At 34.4% G+C, this 13,601-nt stretch overlaps 1 protein-coding gene across 10 annotated transcripts in view; it reads left to right on the forward strand.

Annotated features, from left to right (window-relative positions):
* The window catches only part of NT5C3A (5'-nucleotidase, cytosolic IIIA), a 28,018-nt gene that overhangs the window by 13,388 nt on the left and 1,029 nt on the right, over positions 1-13,601 (forward strand). For 4 of the 10 annotated variants that reach the window (XM_083822132.1, XM_083822133.1, XM_083822130.1 and 1 more), the window contains 7 exons: positions 9,170-9,268; positions 9,699-9,768; positions 10,479-10,525; positions 10,943-11,028; positions 11,290-11,379; positions 12,555-12,717; positions 13,158-13,358. In XM_083822132.1, the coding sequence (XP_083678258.1) occupies positions 9,170-9,268; positions 9,699-9,768; positions 10,479-10,525; positions 10,943-11,028; positions 11,290-11,379; positions 12,555-12,717; positions 13,158-13,358 (756 nt within the window). Of the gene's footprint in view, positions 1-1,506; positions 1,787-2,159; positions 2,267-4,831; positions 4,883-8,261; positions 8,401-9,169; positions 9,269-9,698; positions 9,769-10,478; positions 10,526-10,942; positions 11,029-11,289; positions 11,380-12,554; positions 12,718-13,157; positions 13,359-13,601 lie in introns of those variants that run through there. The other 6 variants (XM_083822131.1, XM_083822134.1, XM_083822135.1 and 3 more) reach the window with 4 other exon arrangements.

A 13,601-nucleotide genomic window follows, 5' to 3' on the forward strand; every position in this document is an offset into this window, starting at 1 on the left:
CAACTGTAGCCACTTGTCCTCTCAGTAAGTTAAGTAAAGCACTCAACACAGAGGTTTCTTAGAGGTACAGAGACAGTCCTTGTTTGGTCTATGAGAAGTTTCAGATGCTGCATTTTCATTAAAGTGAAAGTATATTGTTATTAGAGATAGTGTAGATGTTTTTCTAAGAATTAGGTGTTGGCTATATTAATGTTTACAGAAATTTTGTTTACGTCATTTTCTAGCTCTTTCACTGATACCCCATTAGTACATTTAAAATGCTGTCTAATTAGTCTGGATTACTGAAAATTAGTCCGGTTTACTGAAAATTAGTCCATAGAATTTAGATATAATTTCTGCAACTCTTTCCTTCAGTCTAAAATCTCATGCAAGTTTAAAAACAAAAGACAAATAAAGGAACAGAATACAGCAGACCTTAACACATATGTTTGGGGGAATCTTTTTCAATTTAAAGAAGAAAGTTGTGTGTATCAGCTGAAGTATTCATTAGTTGTCTCATTGGGCCAAAATACAGCACATGACTGAAAAAATTTAAGTACTTTGTGTCAGTCACAGTCTGAGGAAACCCAACAGTACATACCAGCCTACAGCTGGAATATGGGCACGCAACATAAATAGATCCCACTGCACCATTGAGAAAAAAGCCCTTTTTGTTGTTTTTTTTTTTTTTTTAAAAATGTAGAAAAACAGCATATCTTCTTTAAAAGGAAATTTTCATAACTAAGGTATTTCTAGGATCCTGATAATGTGTTTTGTTTGACTATTTTTTGGGGTTTTTTTTTGATAGCTTAAGGGATTTTGTATTTGCTACACTACTAACCTGGCCCTGCCTCAGTGCCAGCAGTTGCACTGGTCACGTTCATGACCACATATGAACTGGCCTGATGTTTGTGGTTTGTTCTAACGGCCTGAAATAGTGATCATAAATCATAAGGTTGAACATGAATTGTGATATAGCATAGTGAAGCTTGTGCTGTTGCTACAGCAGTAGAGTGAACATCACCCGACACTTTCAAGCATTCCTACAACTTTAAAGCGTAAATAATATTAGAAAATACCTCCTTCATCTCTTAAAATTAAAAAAAAAAAAGATTCATTTTAAATGCATACTCTATATCACCTAGTTACTGTCTTTGATCTGGCAATATGCCTTATGACAAACTTCTGAAAGCATGTTGAGTCACCTTGTCACCCAAAAATCCTGACAAACAAGCCTCCTTGATTTCCTGTTTCAGTATTGCATGGATAATTGAAGTCAAAGCAAAGATTAAGTAATTAATTTGATGTTTCTACACAAATAAATGCATGCTGCCTTGTATATAGTAGTGAGACCATATCAAGAAGCCGAAAGCAATTTCTGGTACTCTGCAACAGGAAATCCTAAAATATTTGGAAATATTCTGTAAAATGGTTAAGTAACAAAGTAAACTAATGTAACGAAGTAAACTAATTAGTAAACTAATGCTTTGAAAAACAAATGCCTTCCTTTGTTGGAGCAGTCCAGATTTGCCTGCTGCATCCATGAAAGTTGCTCATTCAGTGAAGGTCAAAGGTTTTGTTGTTGGTGCACCAGCTGATCAGCTGTCTGCCCGTCAGGCTGCACTGCTGAGCATAACAAACTGCTGTGCATTGCTGATGTGCGTCACAGCACCCTGGGGTTTTGCACGGGGATTAGTCAGGCTGTATTTGGAAACGCCCTCAACTGCACCTTGTGCTGCTATATTAGTGTTTCTCAAGCAAGAGGAATTTTCTTTTGCTTCTGCAGCTGCTCCCGCAAAACCCTCTGGTAAGTGTGCACAGCTTCTGTCAACAGGAGGGACTCTGTTCTGTATTTAAGCCAGCATTATGAGATGAGGCATTACATACGGTTGTTTATTGTGGCAAACTGTATTTTTAAAATATAAATTTGATAGCACAGAATTGACAACAAGATTGAAGTAATGAATATATTTAGCATTTTTAATTGAACAGGTTAATTCGACTTGCACATTCCTCTACTTTTAAGTGTGTATCAGAGTAGTCTTAAGTGTGAGTGTTTTCAGAGCAATCTAGCTATGTACCATGCATGTCTGCTTTTATTTTTATACAGCAGGAATAGCAAACATCATATAATATAGCAGACCAATTCTTAAAAGGATTTGGTTGATTTTTGTTGGCAGCCTGTATGCAAGCCCTGCGTCTCTGGACTCTGCTTGCCACCTATGCTGTTGCAGTAGGACAAAATCAAGGACAGAAGAATCAGGAGTGCCCTAAGCTCAACGCACAGGTACTCTCCTTTAAAAGCACAAGAGAAAACACTGTTGTCATGTTTACTGTGAACGCTCTCCTCAGATTTTTATGTTTTGTGTTTTTTTTTTCCAACCTGAATATCAGAATCCACTTTACCAAGTGGAGGAAAAAAGAAAAAAGATGCAAATAATTGAACAAAATAAAAATTACTTTTAGTATGCATCCTACTTCACTTCTTAAAATAGCTTAGGTAGTGAAGCCATTTCCAGTTATTTCACATAGCCAGTGCTGGATCTCTAGTTTTGCAGGATATTTTTAAGCAACTGTGAAGATCCTCAGTGTTCTGTTGTTTCAATTCTGTAATAACATTTGCCTGTTTACTTTTTAGGTAAGTTGTCCTAAGGCTATTTCTTGGCAAAACTACCAATAAAGTAACTTCATAATTACTAGTTACTGGAGATTTCTTACCATATTTGAGTTTACATCATATGAACATAAACTGCAGTATGTTCTTGGTTCTGGTAATCAGAAAGCCAAAAACGCCTGTCCTGAGTTCAGGTTGTGCTAGCAGATTGCGTGATCACTAGCGCAGTTGTGACTAGCTGTGCATAATGGAGTGATGGATGTGACTGTGCTCTCTTGCAGTAGCTTTTAATGTATCTGCCTAAATGATAGGTGGGCTTGCTGAGAGAAAACTTGCAGTCAAGGATCAAAATTCAAGTTGTCTGAATAAAGACATTGATTGATGCATATATGAGCACAGGAATCTCTATTTGAGCACATACAGATGGAAGAAAAGATACATACACACTCCTTTACTGTGGCTTTTGCCACAGCCCCAGCCTGGCTTCTTGCATTTCATACATTGCAAACAGCAGAAGTTACGTTTTGGTAGCTTGTGCCATTTCAAAGGTTTTTTAAATAAGCTTTGTTTTCTAGAGTAAGCGGATGAAAATAATGTTCAGTAATAATGTCAGGGAAAAGGGGATTGGAAAATGAGTTGTATACGTAAATTAAGGAACGTTCCCTTTTCCCTTGTAATTTCACCAAACTCTTGCTGTCACCAAGAACAGAGATCCAATTTTCTGCACCTTGCCACAGTATCAAATTTCGCAGCTATCACTGCTGCCATAGCCTGCCTTTTCTTGGTACATGTCCATAAGTAAGTATATATGATAGCTAGTCTCAGACCTTGGAATTGGGCATTTGGGTTCCCAAAATAAACATAATTTATTCTTGGTTTATGGAATTTTACAGCAAAGTTGTCACCATAGGCTAGAATTAAGATTAAAAAATAATTGAATCCTATCATTTTATCACTTTGATTAGTATTTTTCTTGTTCAGAAATAACATTAATAGTTCCCCCTCCTTGCCAGCTCACCCTTATGTGTCCTCTGTATCATAAGTGAATAGGTTTGGAACATACTGTCTAAGTCTAGTCTAAGGCAGGTTTACCAACAAAGCTTAAAAGCAAATCATGTAATAATTGAAGTTTTTATTTTTAATATTTTTAATAGGATATTTTTAATACATTTTTGAATGTGAGAACATTCCTTTTTATTATTATTAAGAATTTAGACATGGTACTGAAAACTAGCAAAGTACTCTATTGATCATTGAGATTTGTAGAGAAGTTGCCTTGATTTTTTATCCAGTTGTGATCCAGGGTGTTTTCATAGCAGTGGTTTTTGGGAGACATCTATAATAGATTATTCTTTGTAAAGTGAAGAAAACCTTGTATATGCCAAGTAGCATAGGCTGACAGGGATATCAGTATAAAAACACTTTGCCCCCTTTTTATATGTCCTTGTTCAAAGCATTACTTAGAAGACTTAGAATGATAGCTTTTTGTATTTGTAGTTATTACTAGTAATATTTCAGGCTGTGTATCTAGATTTTGTTGTGAAATAGGCCATATCTCCATGTGGTTAAGATAGCAAGTCATTCATCATCGTGTCCTTCCCTACTTAAAATTACGGATAGTACAAACTACACAAGGTCCCACAGTTGTCCTTCATATGAAGTTTCTTTTTATTAGTTATTGTTTTAAAGAATGTTATTTCTTTAATTCCTTTTAATCACAGAGACTTATTTTTGTTTTTATTGGGTAGAGGGAGGAAGTAACTCCTACCTTCAGCACTCAGTAGGTTCAAAAATTCAGTATAATCTCAACTCACAGAATATGAAGTTACACCTTATGCACAGAATGAGTTAGTAATTACCTCAGATACTTGAACAGAAACGCCTACTAGGGCAGCTGTGAACTCTCTGTGAATTCATTGAGATAGCTGCATTTCATTTTAGGGATGATCAACAACTCTTGTTTAACAAGATGTTGTATACATTTCACTGTCTCAAATACTAATAAAATTATGTATATAAGCAGCACCCAAATACAACAAAAAAGCAGCTCTGTTAACAGTCTTGCTACCCAATTGTATATAAGGAACTTTTTTCCAAAACAAAAATTAAAAATGGTCTTACAGTAAATACCTTTCCTCTTTATTTAATCCAGCTACATAGGTGTATGTCTCATGTACTAAATAGACATGTTATACTCATAACTGGCATTGTTGTAAATGACCATTCTGTGGTTTATAGGACTGGGGGATTTCCACACCAGCGTGAATCCATTACTGTTCATTCGTCAAGGTATGACTGTAACATTGTTAACTACAAAAAGAATTTCCTAAGTCTTTAGTCCAGTTACCTGCTATCACAAACAGTCCAATCTTTTTATCCTTTTCATAAATCAAACTAAGCTCAACCTTTAAAATAATCTTCTTCAGTTTTATCTTCCTTGCTTCTCTTTGAAAATTCCTTAAAAACCTCAGAGACTAGAAACTTAAATGTTTTTGTAGCCATTGTATATTCCAGCCACAAATTATCTTTGGGATTTGTCATCTTCTAACATGCATTTCAGAAAGATACCTGTCTCTGTGAGCTATTTCAGTAACATATAGATGTCCTTAATATGAAATCAAAACTCTTCTCACACCTTTACAAATAGGGTCACTTTAAATGCTTCCATGTGATGTACTTTCAGATGTCACAGTGAAGTATGAATTCCTTTTCCTGTGCTTATATAGTTTTAGTCCTGTACGTAGAAGCTCTTTCTTCCTAAAAGCTTTCTTGCCTTTGCTAAGTGATGTGGAATTTCTTCATTTGGTTGTTCTCCATATATGTTCTTCCCAGTAAACTGATGCATCAGAACTGTTGGTGTTCTGTATATATTGAATTGACTCCTAGAGCTTTATTCAGCAACTAATAGAAACACAAATTTTATTACATTATCTGTAGATCTCTTATTAGCATTATTTCACTCATTGTTCTTTTATCTGTTTTATCAGTTCTTTCCAATATGAATCTGCTTGTCTATTTCAACTTTGAAGAATGGCAAATATGGAACAAAAAACAACAGCTAGACTGAGCAGAAGTATAAGACATTGGAAAAGACAGTTTGTTAGAAAATTGGTGATTGCTTATTAGATAGTTTCATTTATTTTTAATATGATAAAGCCCAAATAAAATAATTGCTCTTAATGTTTTGTTGCAAACGTGAATACAAGGAAGTAGGGACCAGGACAGCAGCTGTTTCATCTAACCGTATTTGTCTGGATGTTTGAGTTTATCAGATGCCATAACCGTAGTGAAAACTTGTGAAAGTGCCCCTAGAACTGACATTTCATGGGTTATACTCGTTGCAGAAGACTTTTTTTCCCCTAAGTTAAAATAACATGCTCTCCAACTGACTTAAGTTCTTGTGTAGAAATGAAGAAAAGTGTTAGCAAATAAATATACTATAAAAACTGATTTTGAGTAGGATTATCGGTTTACAACATCACAGCAGGAAACTTCCATAATATTCAAAATCTTAAGCAATATCTTGTTGAACATCATCTACTGAATTCTTTACTAAGGATGGTTTTCCTAAGGTTATTACAAAAACTTACAAAAGGCCTCAGTCTGAAGTAAAACACTAGCAAGCAATCCAGCTTTCCTCATACAGGCTCTCCCTCTGATCTCTTTATCTCCACCAACATCTGTTCAGTTTAAATCAGTTACGTTATGAAGTCTGTTGCTTAGTTTCTAAGAAAAACAAATAATGTTTGAACTACTTCTTACAAAAGGACACATTTAGATTTTGCTTTGATTTTTGCATTCCAAGTCTAAAAACATATATACAATTTGCCTCCCAAAAGTCAAAGGAATGAGGTTAGTCAATTCACATTAGTCAAGAATTACAAAACAGTCAAATTACTTTATCTTTCATTACAGAAAAACAAGCGTTGTATACCCACCAAATAACTAGCACAGTTTGTTTTGTTTACCAGAACTATACAAAATACAAAAGAAATACTGTAACATACCTTTAAAGAGTTGCAGGTTGTTAATGCTTACTTTAATGTGACTAGATCCATTGACATACTCCTGCTGATAATTGTGAGTTAACATCTATAAATGCTTTACAGACATATATCTCAACAGATGAGGGCTTTCAGGTGCCTTTCAGGTGTCTTTCAGGAAGATATTTTATGGTTAGTAGCTTTTTCAGTGTTTCCCAATCTGGGATGTAGCTGGCAGCTGGAGGCTAACCAAGGTGTACCTTTTTTGAATTTGCTGTGCTAATAATGAAAGTAACAAGGCACAGCAGACACACAGAAGAAAACAATTATCTTGGGTTAGAAGGCACCATTTCTATGGAAAAGGTCTTTGCCTTAGGATATTTCTCACATCTATGGAAAACCAGGACAACCTTAAATCTTCCAAACTAAATAAAAGAAATGTGGTTTCTTTCTTTATGAGGCTTATAAAACAAAAGAGTTAGTAAATACCGTGCCATGACTGTAGAATTTTTGTCTAGATACTCTGGTATGGGGAAAACTTTTTGGATGGGTAGTAGAAAACCTTGAAAAATTATCAGAGACTCACTATTAGGATTTAAGAAGGATCTCTGTTTTCATTAATGTCTATGTGGATATCAGCCAGAAAGTGACCATAAGCATACAAGGGATTAGAAATATTTGTTATATTTTTACAAATAGGAGCACTGATGTGGAAGAAAATGTACAATTCAGTAAAATTAAAATTCAACACTTTGTGCAACTACCTGTTTCTACCTCGGTGTAATTTTGAGAAGGATATTTGGTGATAGTGATTCAAATTCAGTTGGTAATTACCATGTTATTTCTAGCAAAGGAATCATCTGAAAGACACAGGCCAATGTAGCCCTTCAGCTGAGGCCATTTCAGAGCAGAAAAATGATACCCAGTTAGGGAAGCTATTCAAGAACAGTATGGTTCAAATGGATGGGCCAGGACAACATGAAAAATTGTTAGAGGTGTGGAAAAACGTGCTCTGTAAAAGAAGATTGAAGCAACTGAGGTTCTTTAGTTCAGTAAGAAGGGAAAAATATCCAAGTGAGAACCTGTGAAAAAGAATACTTTTCTCCAAGTTGAATGAGCTAAAATTACAGGAAGAATGGTTAGACAGAGATTAAGCAAACTTTACTGAATGTAAAGATAGTTGAACACTAAAATACGTTGTTGGAGGAAGCAAGGAATATGTGAGTGGAGGTTTCGAGAAATGCACTAGAAAAATATCTGCTGAGAATGATATGGCTGGAATAGTTTGCTCCTCACTGAGGGCAGAGTGGAGCAAGACAATATTTAACAATACCACCAGCTCCTTTTCCTTGACACATAAGGATCTTTGCCATTACAAAGGCATGTGTTTACAAGACTTTTAAGAGACTAAAATGTCATCTTTTTCCTAAAGGACAACCTAATTGCAATTTGACTGTGAGTTGGTTACTTGTGAACAATAGGCTTAGTAGCATCAAGAGCAGGAAGAAATACTGTTGTGTGATGTAAAAATAATTGGTCATATGAGAACTCTGGTAGTTCCAAAAATGTGTCAGGAAATTGAAGCTTAAAAAAGACTGCATACTATTTAAAAAAAAAAAAAGAAAAGAAAATTCGAATGACCAGAATGTGAAAAATGTAATTCATCTATGTCATCATCTCTGAAGGTCTACACACAGAAAATAAAATTTACTACTCATAAATGCCTGTGTACAGAGCTTGCAAGTGTCTGAAGCCTTTGCTGTAGAAACAGTCCGTAAGATTATAAAGGAAGGAAATACATACTAAATTTGGAAATTTCTGTCGGTAAGTTGTCTATTACCATTTCTGCAAGGTTGTAGACAAACTTCTAAAGCAAAAGCGGGTTTTGTTTTTGTTTTGGTTTTTTGTTTGGTTTTTTTTGGGGGGGGGGGTTGGTTTTTTTTAAGCCAAATTTACCATTTATTGTAGTATTCAGGCAAAGTTCAAAAGGCATATGTAGTGTGATACTATGTTCAGAACTATGCATTAAAATAGGTAATGGAAAACAGTTGATAAACTGGCTAGCGACCAAGAATTACTATGTGACCTTGTTGCATTGGAGTATGTGGTTGACACCTTACGCAGCATTCTCAACAAAACAATGTTTCTCTAAAATCAGCCTGTCTTCTTTTCTTTATTGAAAGCTTAAGGGTATATTAATTGCACAAAGAGCTAGTTTTAATATGTGCCATCTCTAAGTGATCTAATTCAACCACAAGTTGATTCCATACATCCCATTTCTATCCATGTCTCTTATATTCTACAAATACAATCATCTGTTCCATGAGTGTCAGCTTATTGCATAATTTGATATTAGGAAAAGGAACAAAAACACATGTTGAAAACAAACAAAAACTGTATGCAATCATCAGTTAATATATCCAGAGAATTTTCTATTTCTTCTCACTCTAACTTGCCTTCCTATCCTGAGTATGTCATAGTGTCATGTGAAACTGTTTATAGATGCAGAGCTTCCAGTCTGATGGCTAGCAGGTATTGCCTATTAAGTTTTCTTCTGTAGGTATATTTCTGTCTTTGTTCTTACTCTTCACAGATGCCAGAATTTCAGAAGAAGACTGTCCACATTAAGGACCCAGGGAGAGTAGAAGAGATTATCTGTGGCCTCATCAAAGGTGGAGCTGCAAAACTTCAGGTAAAAATAGTAAAAGCTGTAATATGTTCAAAATGAAAGTAATCATATGACTTTCGCTGTGCACCAAAAATTCTAATATATATATATATAACAAGTCATCTTTCAAGTTATCTTCAAAACTTAGACATCTGTTAACTCTGTTAATAGACCTTGCTGATTCAACTGTAATTCATCTAGATGGTAGTTAAGTAAATGATATAAACATATAAGATTAGTAATTTCAGGAAATACTCTGACCAAAGGAATTAGAAAAACAATTTTCTTGGAAAATATTATGGGATATTCTAGCTTACCTTACAGTAAAACAGAGATTTCTGTGACAGATATGCTACTCAGCTGCATCTATTGTTGATCATTCAGAATTTCTATCCATTCATTATTTTGTCCCTCCATGTTGTAAGACAGTTTTGCTTTTTCTTTCCTTAAATAGATTATTACAGATTTTGATATGACATTAAGTAGATTTTCCTACAATGGAAAAAGATGTCCAACTTGTCATAGTGAGTACTTTTTTTTTTTTTAATATGGATTGGTTGTTACTACTTTCAGTTTTCCCTAGAATTTAATTTTCTATACAACTTATTCCCTAATATATGAGATCTTATATTGACTTGTTACAAAGGCTGTACATCCTAATAAAGTATTACAGTGTCTGTGTGGCTTTATGTATATATATATATATTTTAATCACAATTAGTGTGAATTAAAATCAGATAAGCTGTCATTCACAATTATAAACTAAGTTCTAAACTATGAGTTATTAATGGCTAGATATGGTAGGGTTGACTTTTATTGTTTAAGAGCCAGTAACAGTCCCAACACCTCCAAGAATCAGTTAGTAGACTCCTTGGAATGCTTGACGTTTTTATCCTGTACCCTTTTAGAATACCTGTAAATTATCCATTTACTAATAAAGAGGGGATCCTAAAATATATAGGATGTCTGATAATGATTTCAGTAACAATTACGTCTCAAGGAATAAGAGGCTTGTAACTGACTTTCTAATATGAGGGAAGGATCATGATATCATCATGCTTGTGAAGAAAAATGTTCCTTTTACTGGTTACTGGTAAGAAAAGTTCTGAGGAAACAGTGGTACATTGTCAAACACCATCTTCTATGTATTATTGCAGTCATTTACAGTGCATTGCAGTACTAAAGGAAAAGAAATACAATGTCTTGTTTACTACTTTTTTTTCTACCCCTCCAGACATCATTGATAACTCTAAACTCATCACAGAGGAATGTCGGAAAAAGGTAAACAGAAAACATACAAGCTGCTTGTTTGTTGTACAGACAACTGGTTTTACTCCCTGGCTGTACTGCATGTTGATTTACACAGTACTACAAGATAAGTCATCCTTTCAAATCCTTGAAGCTCTGAGAGCTTTCTTGCTGACTGTAAGGTATCCAATCACTAATAGAAGTGAACAGAAATACTTCTATTCTTGATAGTAGCATATAGTTTAGGTTAACAGAATCAGTTTTTTCTTCATACATATATTTACAATTTAACTTTTTGTCTGTACAAAGAGTATTTCAGATTTCATTTTATCTAAGTAATGTAACTGGAATAAAATAAAGTTACTAAAGCTATTTTGATTGGTTAGACCAAATATGAAGTGTTATGTTATAAAGATACATTAAACATCTGTGTTATTTTTTTCTCTTCAGTTACTGCAGCTGAAAGAAACATATTATGCTATTGAAATTGACCCAGCCCTCACTATTGAAGAAAAATACCCATATATGGTAGAATGGTAAGAGACATTTCCCATCTTCAAGTTGTACTAAAATTATATTTAATAACTTTTTAAAAACAAATTAATGGCAGTATTTAGCTTTAGCTAATGCATTGACTGAATTAATCTCTGAGTGTTACACAACAGCTGTTGTTTTTTGTTTTTTTATGCTGTTAACTTGAATGAGCAAGAATTAAACACAGGATACTTTTTAATCACGAGATTTAATGACCGGTGAATTTCATAAGTTGTCCAACATATTTTTTGTTTATGTTCTAGGTACAATAAATCTCATGCATTACTCATTGAACAAGGCTTAGAAAAGGATAAGTTTGCAGAAATTGTGAGGGAATCTGACGTTATGCTGAAGTAAGTTCCTATTGATTTGAACAATACTGTTTAGAAACATTTTACATAGATTTTTACTGTGTGTTTGGACAGGGAAAAAAATGAGAATGCGATACCGTATTCTTGGACATAGTGAGTGCTTCATGCTCCCCCTTATTTATATTTTGTAGATAAATGCCTATGATGATGACACCATATATTTCATCCTCTTGAAATTGCACTGGTCTTTTTTTTTTTCTTAAAGGGGAATGTAGAGTTCAATTTTGTTCCCTTAAAAAAAGATTCCCTGTAGTAGTTTTATCTGAGATAAAAATGCAGGGACTTGAGGAACACTTTTCATGATTTTATTAAATAATGTTCTTCCTCAATGGTTAAGGGCAATTTTAAAAGCCAGCAAAACACTTGCCTGAAAAGCACTCTGTGCTGTGGCTCCCATCTCATTTAAAGTTCTCAAATCTGTGAATTTTTGAATAGTGGAATGGGATGTTAAAACTTAGCTTGTAAAATTGTTCACCCTGCTGACTGAATTCTTCTCCTTTGCAAAACTAGCAAGCAAGCACACAGTCTGCAGCTACATGAAAGTCTAAATCCATGTGGATTGAATCTTCATTCACAAGCTAAAATTTCCTCAAGAACCTCAATAATAATGATAATAATAAAATTCTACCATTCAGCGTCTGCAGAGAAGCATACAGAGATACTATTTTATTCTTGGAATACTGTACATAGTTTTGATTTGGGTAATGGAAACTAAAAAGTTTTCAGGAGAGTTTACAAGAATGTTTTCAGGATTTAAAACCAACAAAATCCAAAATCCCAGCTTTTTTTTTTTGGTAATGACTCCTCTAGCAAGTCAAACATTTAAGCAGTAAAGATGAAAATGAGATGTGCAGCCTGATGGTAGCTAGAAAGAGTTCCACTGGGGGCTTGATTAAGATGGTTGAGGGTGCGAGGGGGCAGATTATGCTGACCAAAAACAAACATCTTGAAACAGGAATTTATTTCTAAAACTACATGCCTTGTGTTAGGCTGATGGTTCTTGCTAACCTGAATAGGTGAGGCAAAAGAAATAAAGAGAAATTCTCAGTGAAGGCTATACTATTTTCTAAATATGATGTAAATGTTTTCTGCAAACTGTGATCTTTCTTGGCTTTCTTTCTTTGAGACTTGACTTATATTTACATCCTTTTTTGCAGAGAAGGATATGAGAACTTCTTTGATAAGCTCAGTGAACATAATATCCCCGTGTTCATATTTTCTGCCGGGATTGGGGACATTCTTGAGGAAGTTATCCACCAGGCTGGAGTCTACCATTCTAATGTCAAAGTGGTTTCCAATTTCATGGATTTTGATGAAAATGTATGTATGCATGACTGTTTGCAGGATTTAACGACTATTTTTATATACTACAAGATGAACATTCTAATGCAACAGTTGTAGCCATCTGCCCTGCTCTATATAAAATGAGAATTGCTTACTCAGCACTCTCCCAAGTGAACAGTCAAACAGAGGATAATAGTTCAAACACTGTTAGCATGGTGTGACTAAGATACCATTCATTTCCTTTAATGATAGCCTCACACTCAGCCCAGTACAGCTTTACTCCTCCTCCAAGCAGGATCACTGACTTTCTAGTCTTAACAGTGCTGTTACAGTCATTCCGTTGTTTAACAGTAATTTATCTTTTTCATAATTAAAGATTAAACATATTTCAAGAGTAATACCTATTTAATTCTAGATGCTATTTTGTCTATATAACACTAGAAATAACTTCAGTGTTTTGTTTTGTTTTTTTATAGGGAATATTAAAAGGATTTAAAGGAGAATTGATTCATGTTTACAACAAACATGATGGTGCCTTGAAGAATACAGAGTATTTCAAACAACTAAAAGACAACAGTAATATAATACTGCTGGGTGATTCCCAAGGAGACTTGAGTATGGCAGACGGAGTAGCAAATGTTGAGCACATTCTTAAAATTGGATATCTCAATGATAAAGTAAGTAACCTGACATCCTTGTAAGCTTTGAGTGAAATATTGTGAACTAGCAACAGGTTCACTGTAATAAGCATCAAATATCAAAACAAGTGTTTGACCCATACTTGTTTTGGAATCTCAACATTTTTCATGGATTTCATATTTATGGTTCCCCGCCACTCCTGCCTTTCAGTACTGGATTGATAATTGAGCAAAATTGTAGTCTTCCAAATAACAAATTTAGTCCATGACATTTTTTTTTTC

The sequence above is a fragment of the Anser anser genome (assembly GCF_964211835.1).
Source record: "Anser anser genome assembly, chromosome: 2".
NCBI classification, from domain to species: Eukaryota; Metazoa; Chordata; class Aves; order Anseriformes; family Anatidae; genus Anser; species Anser anser.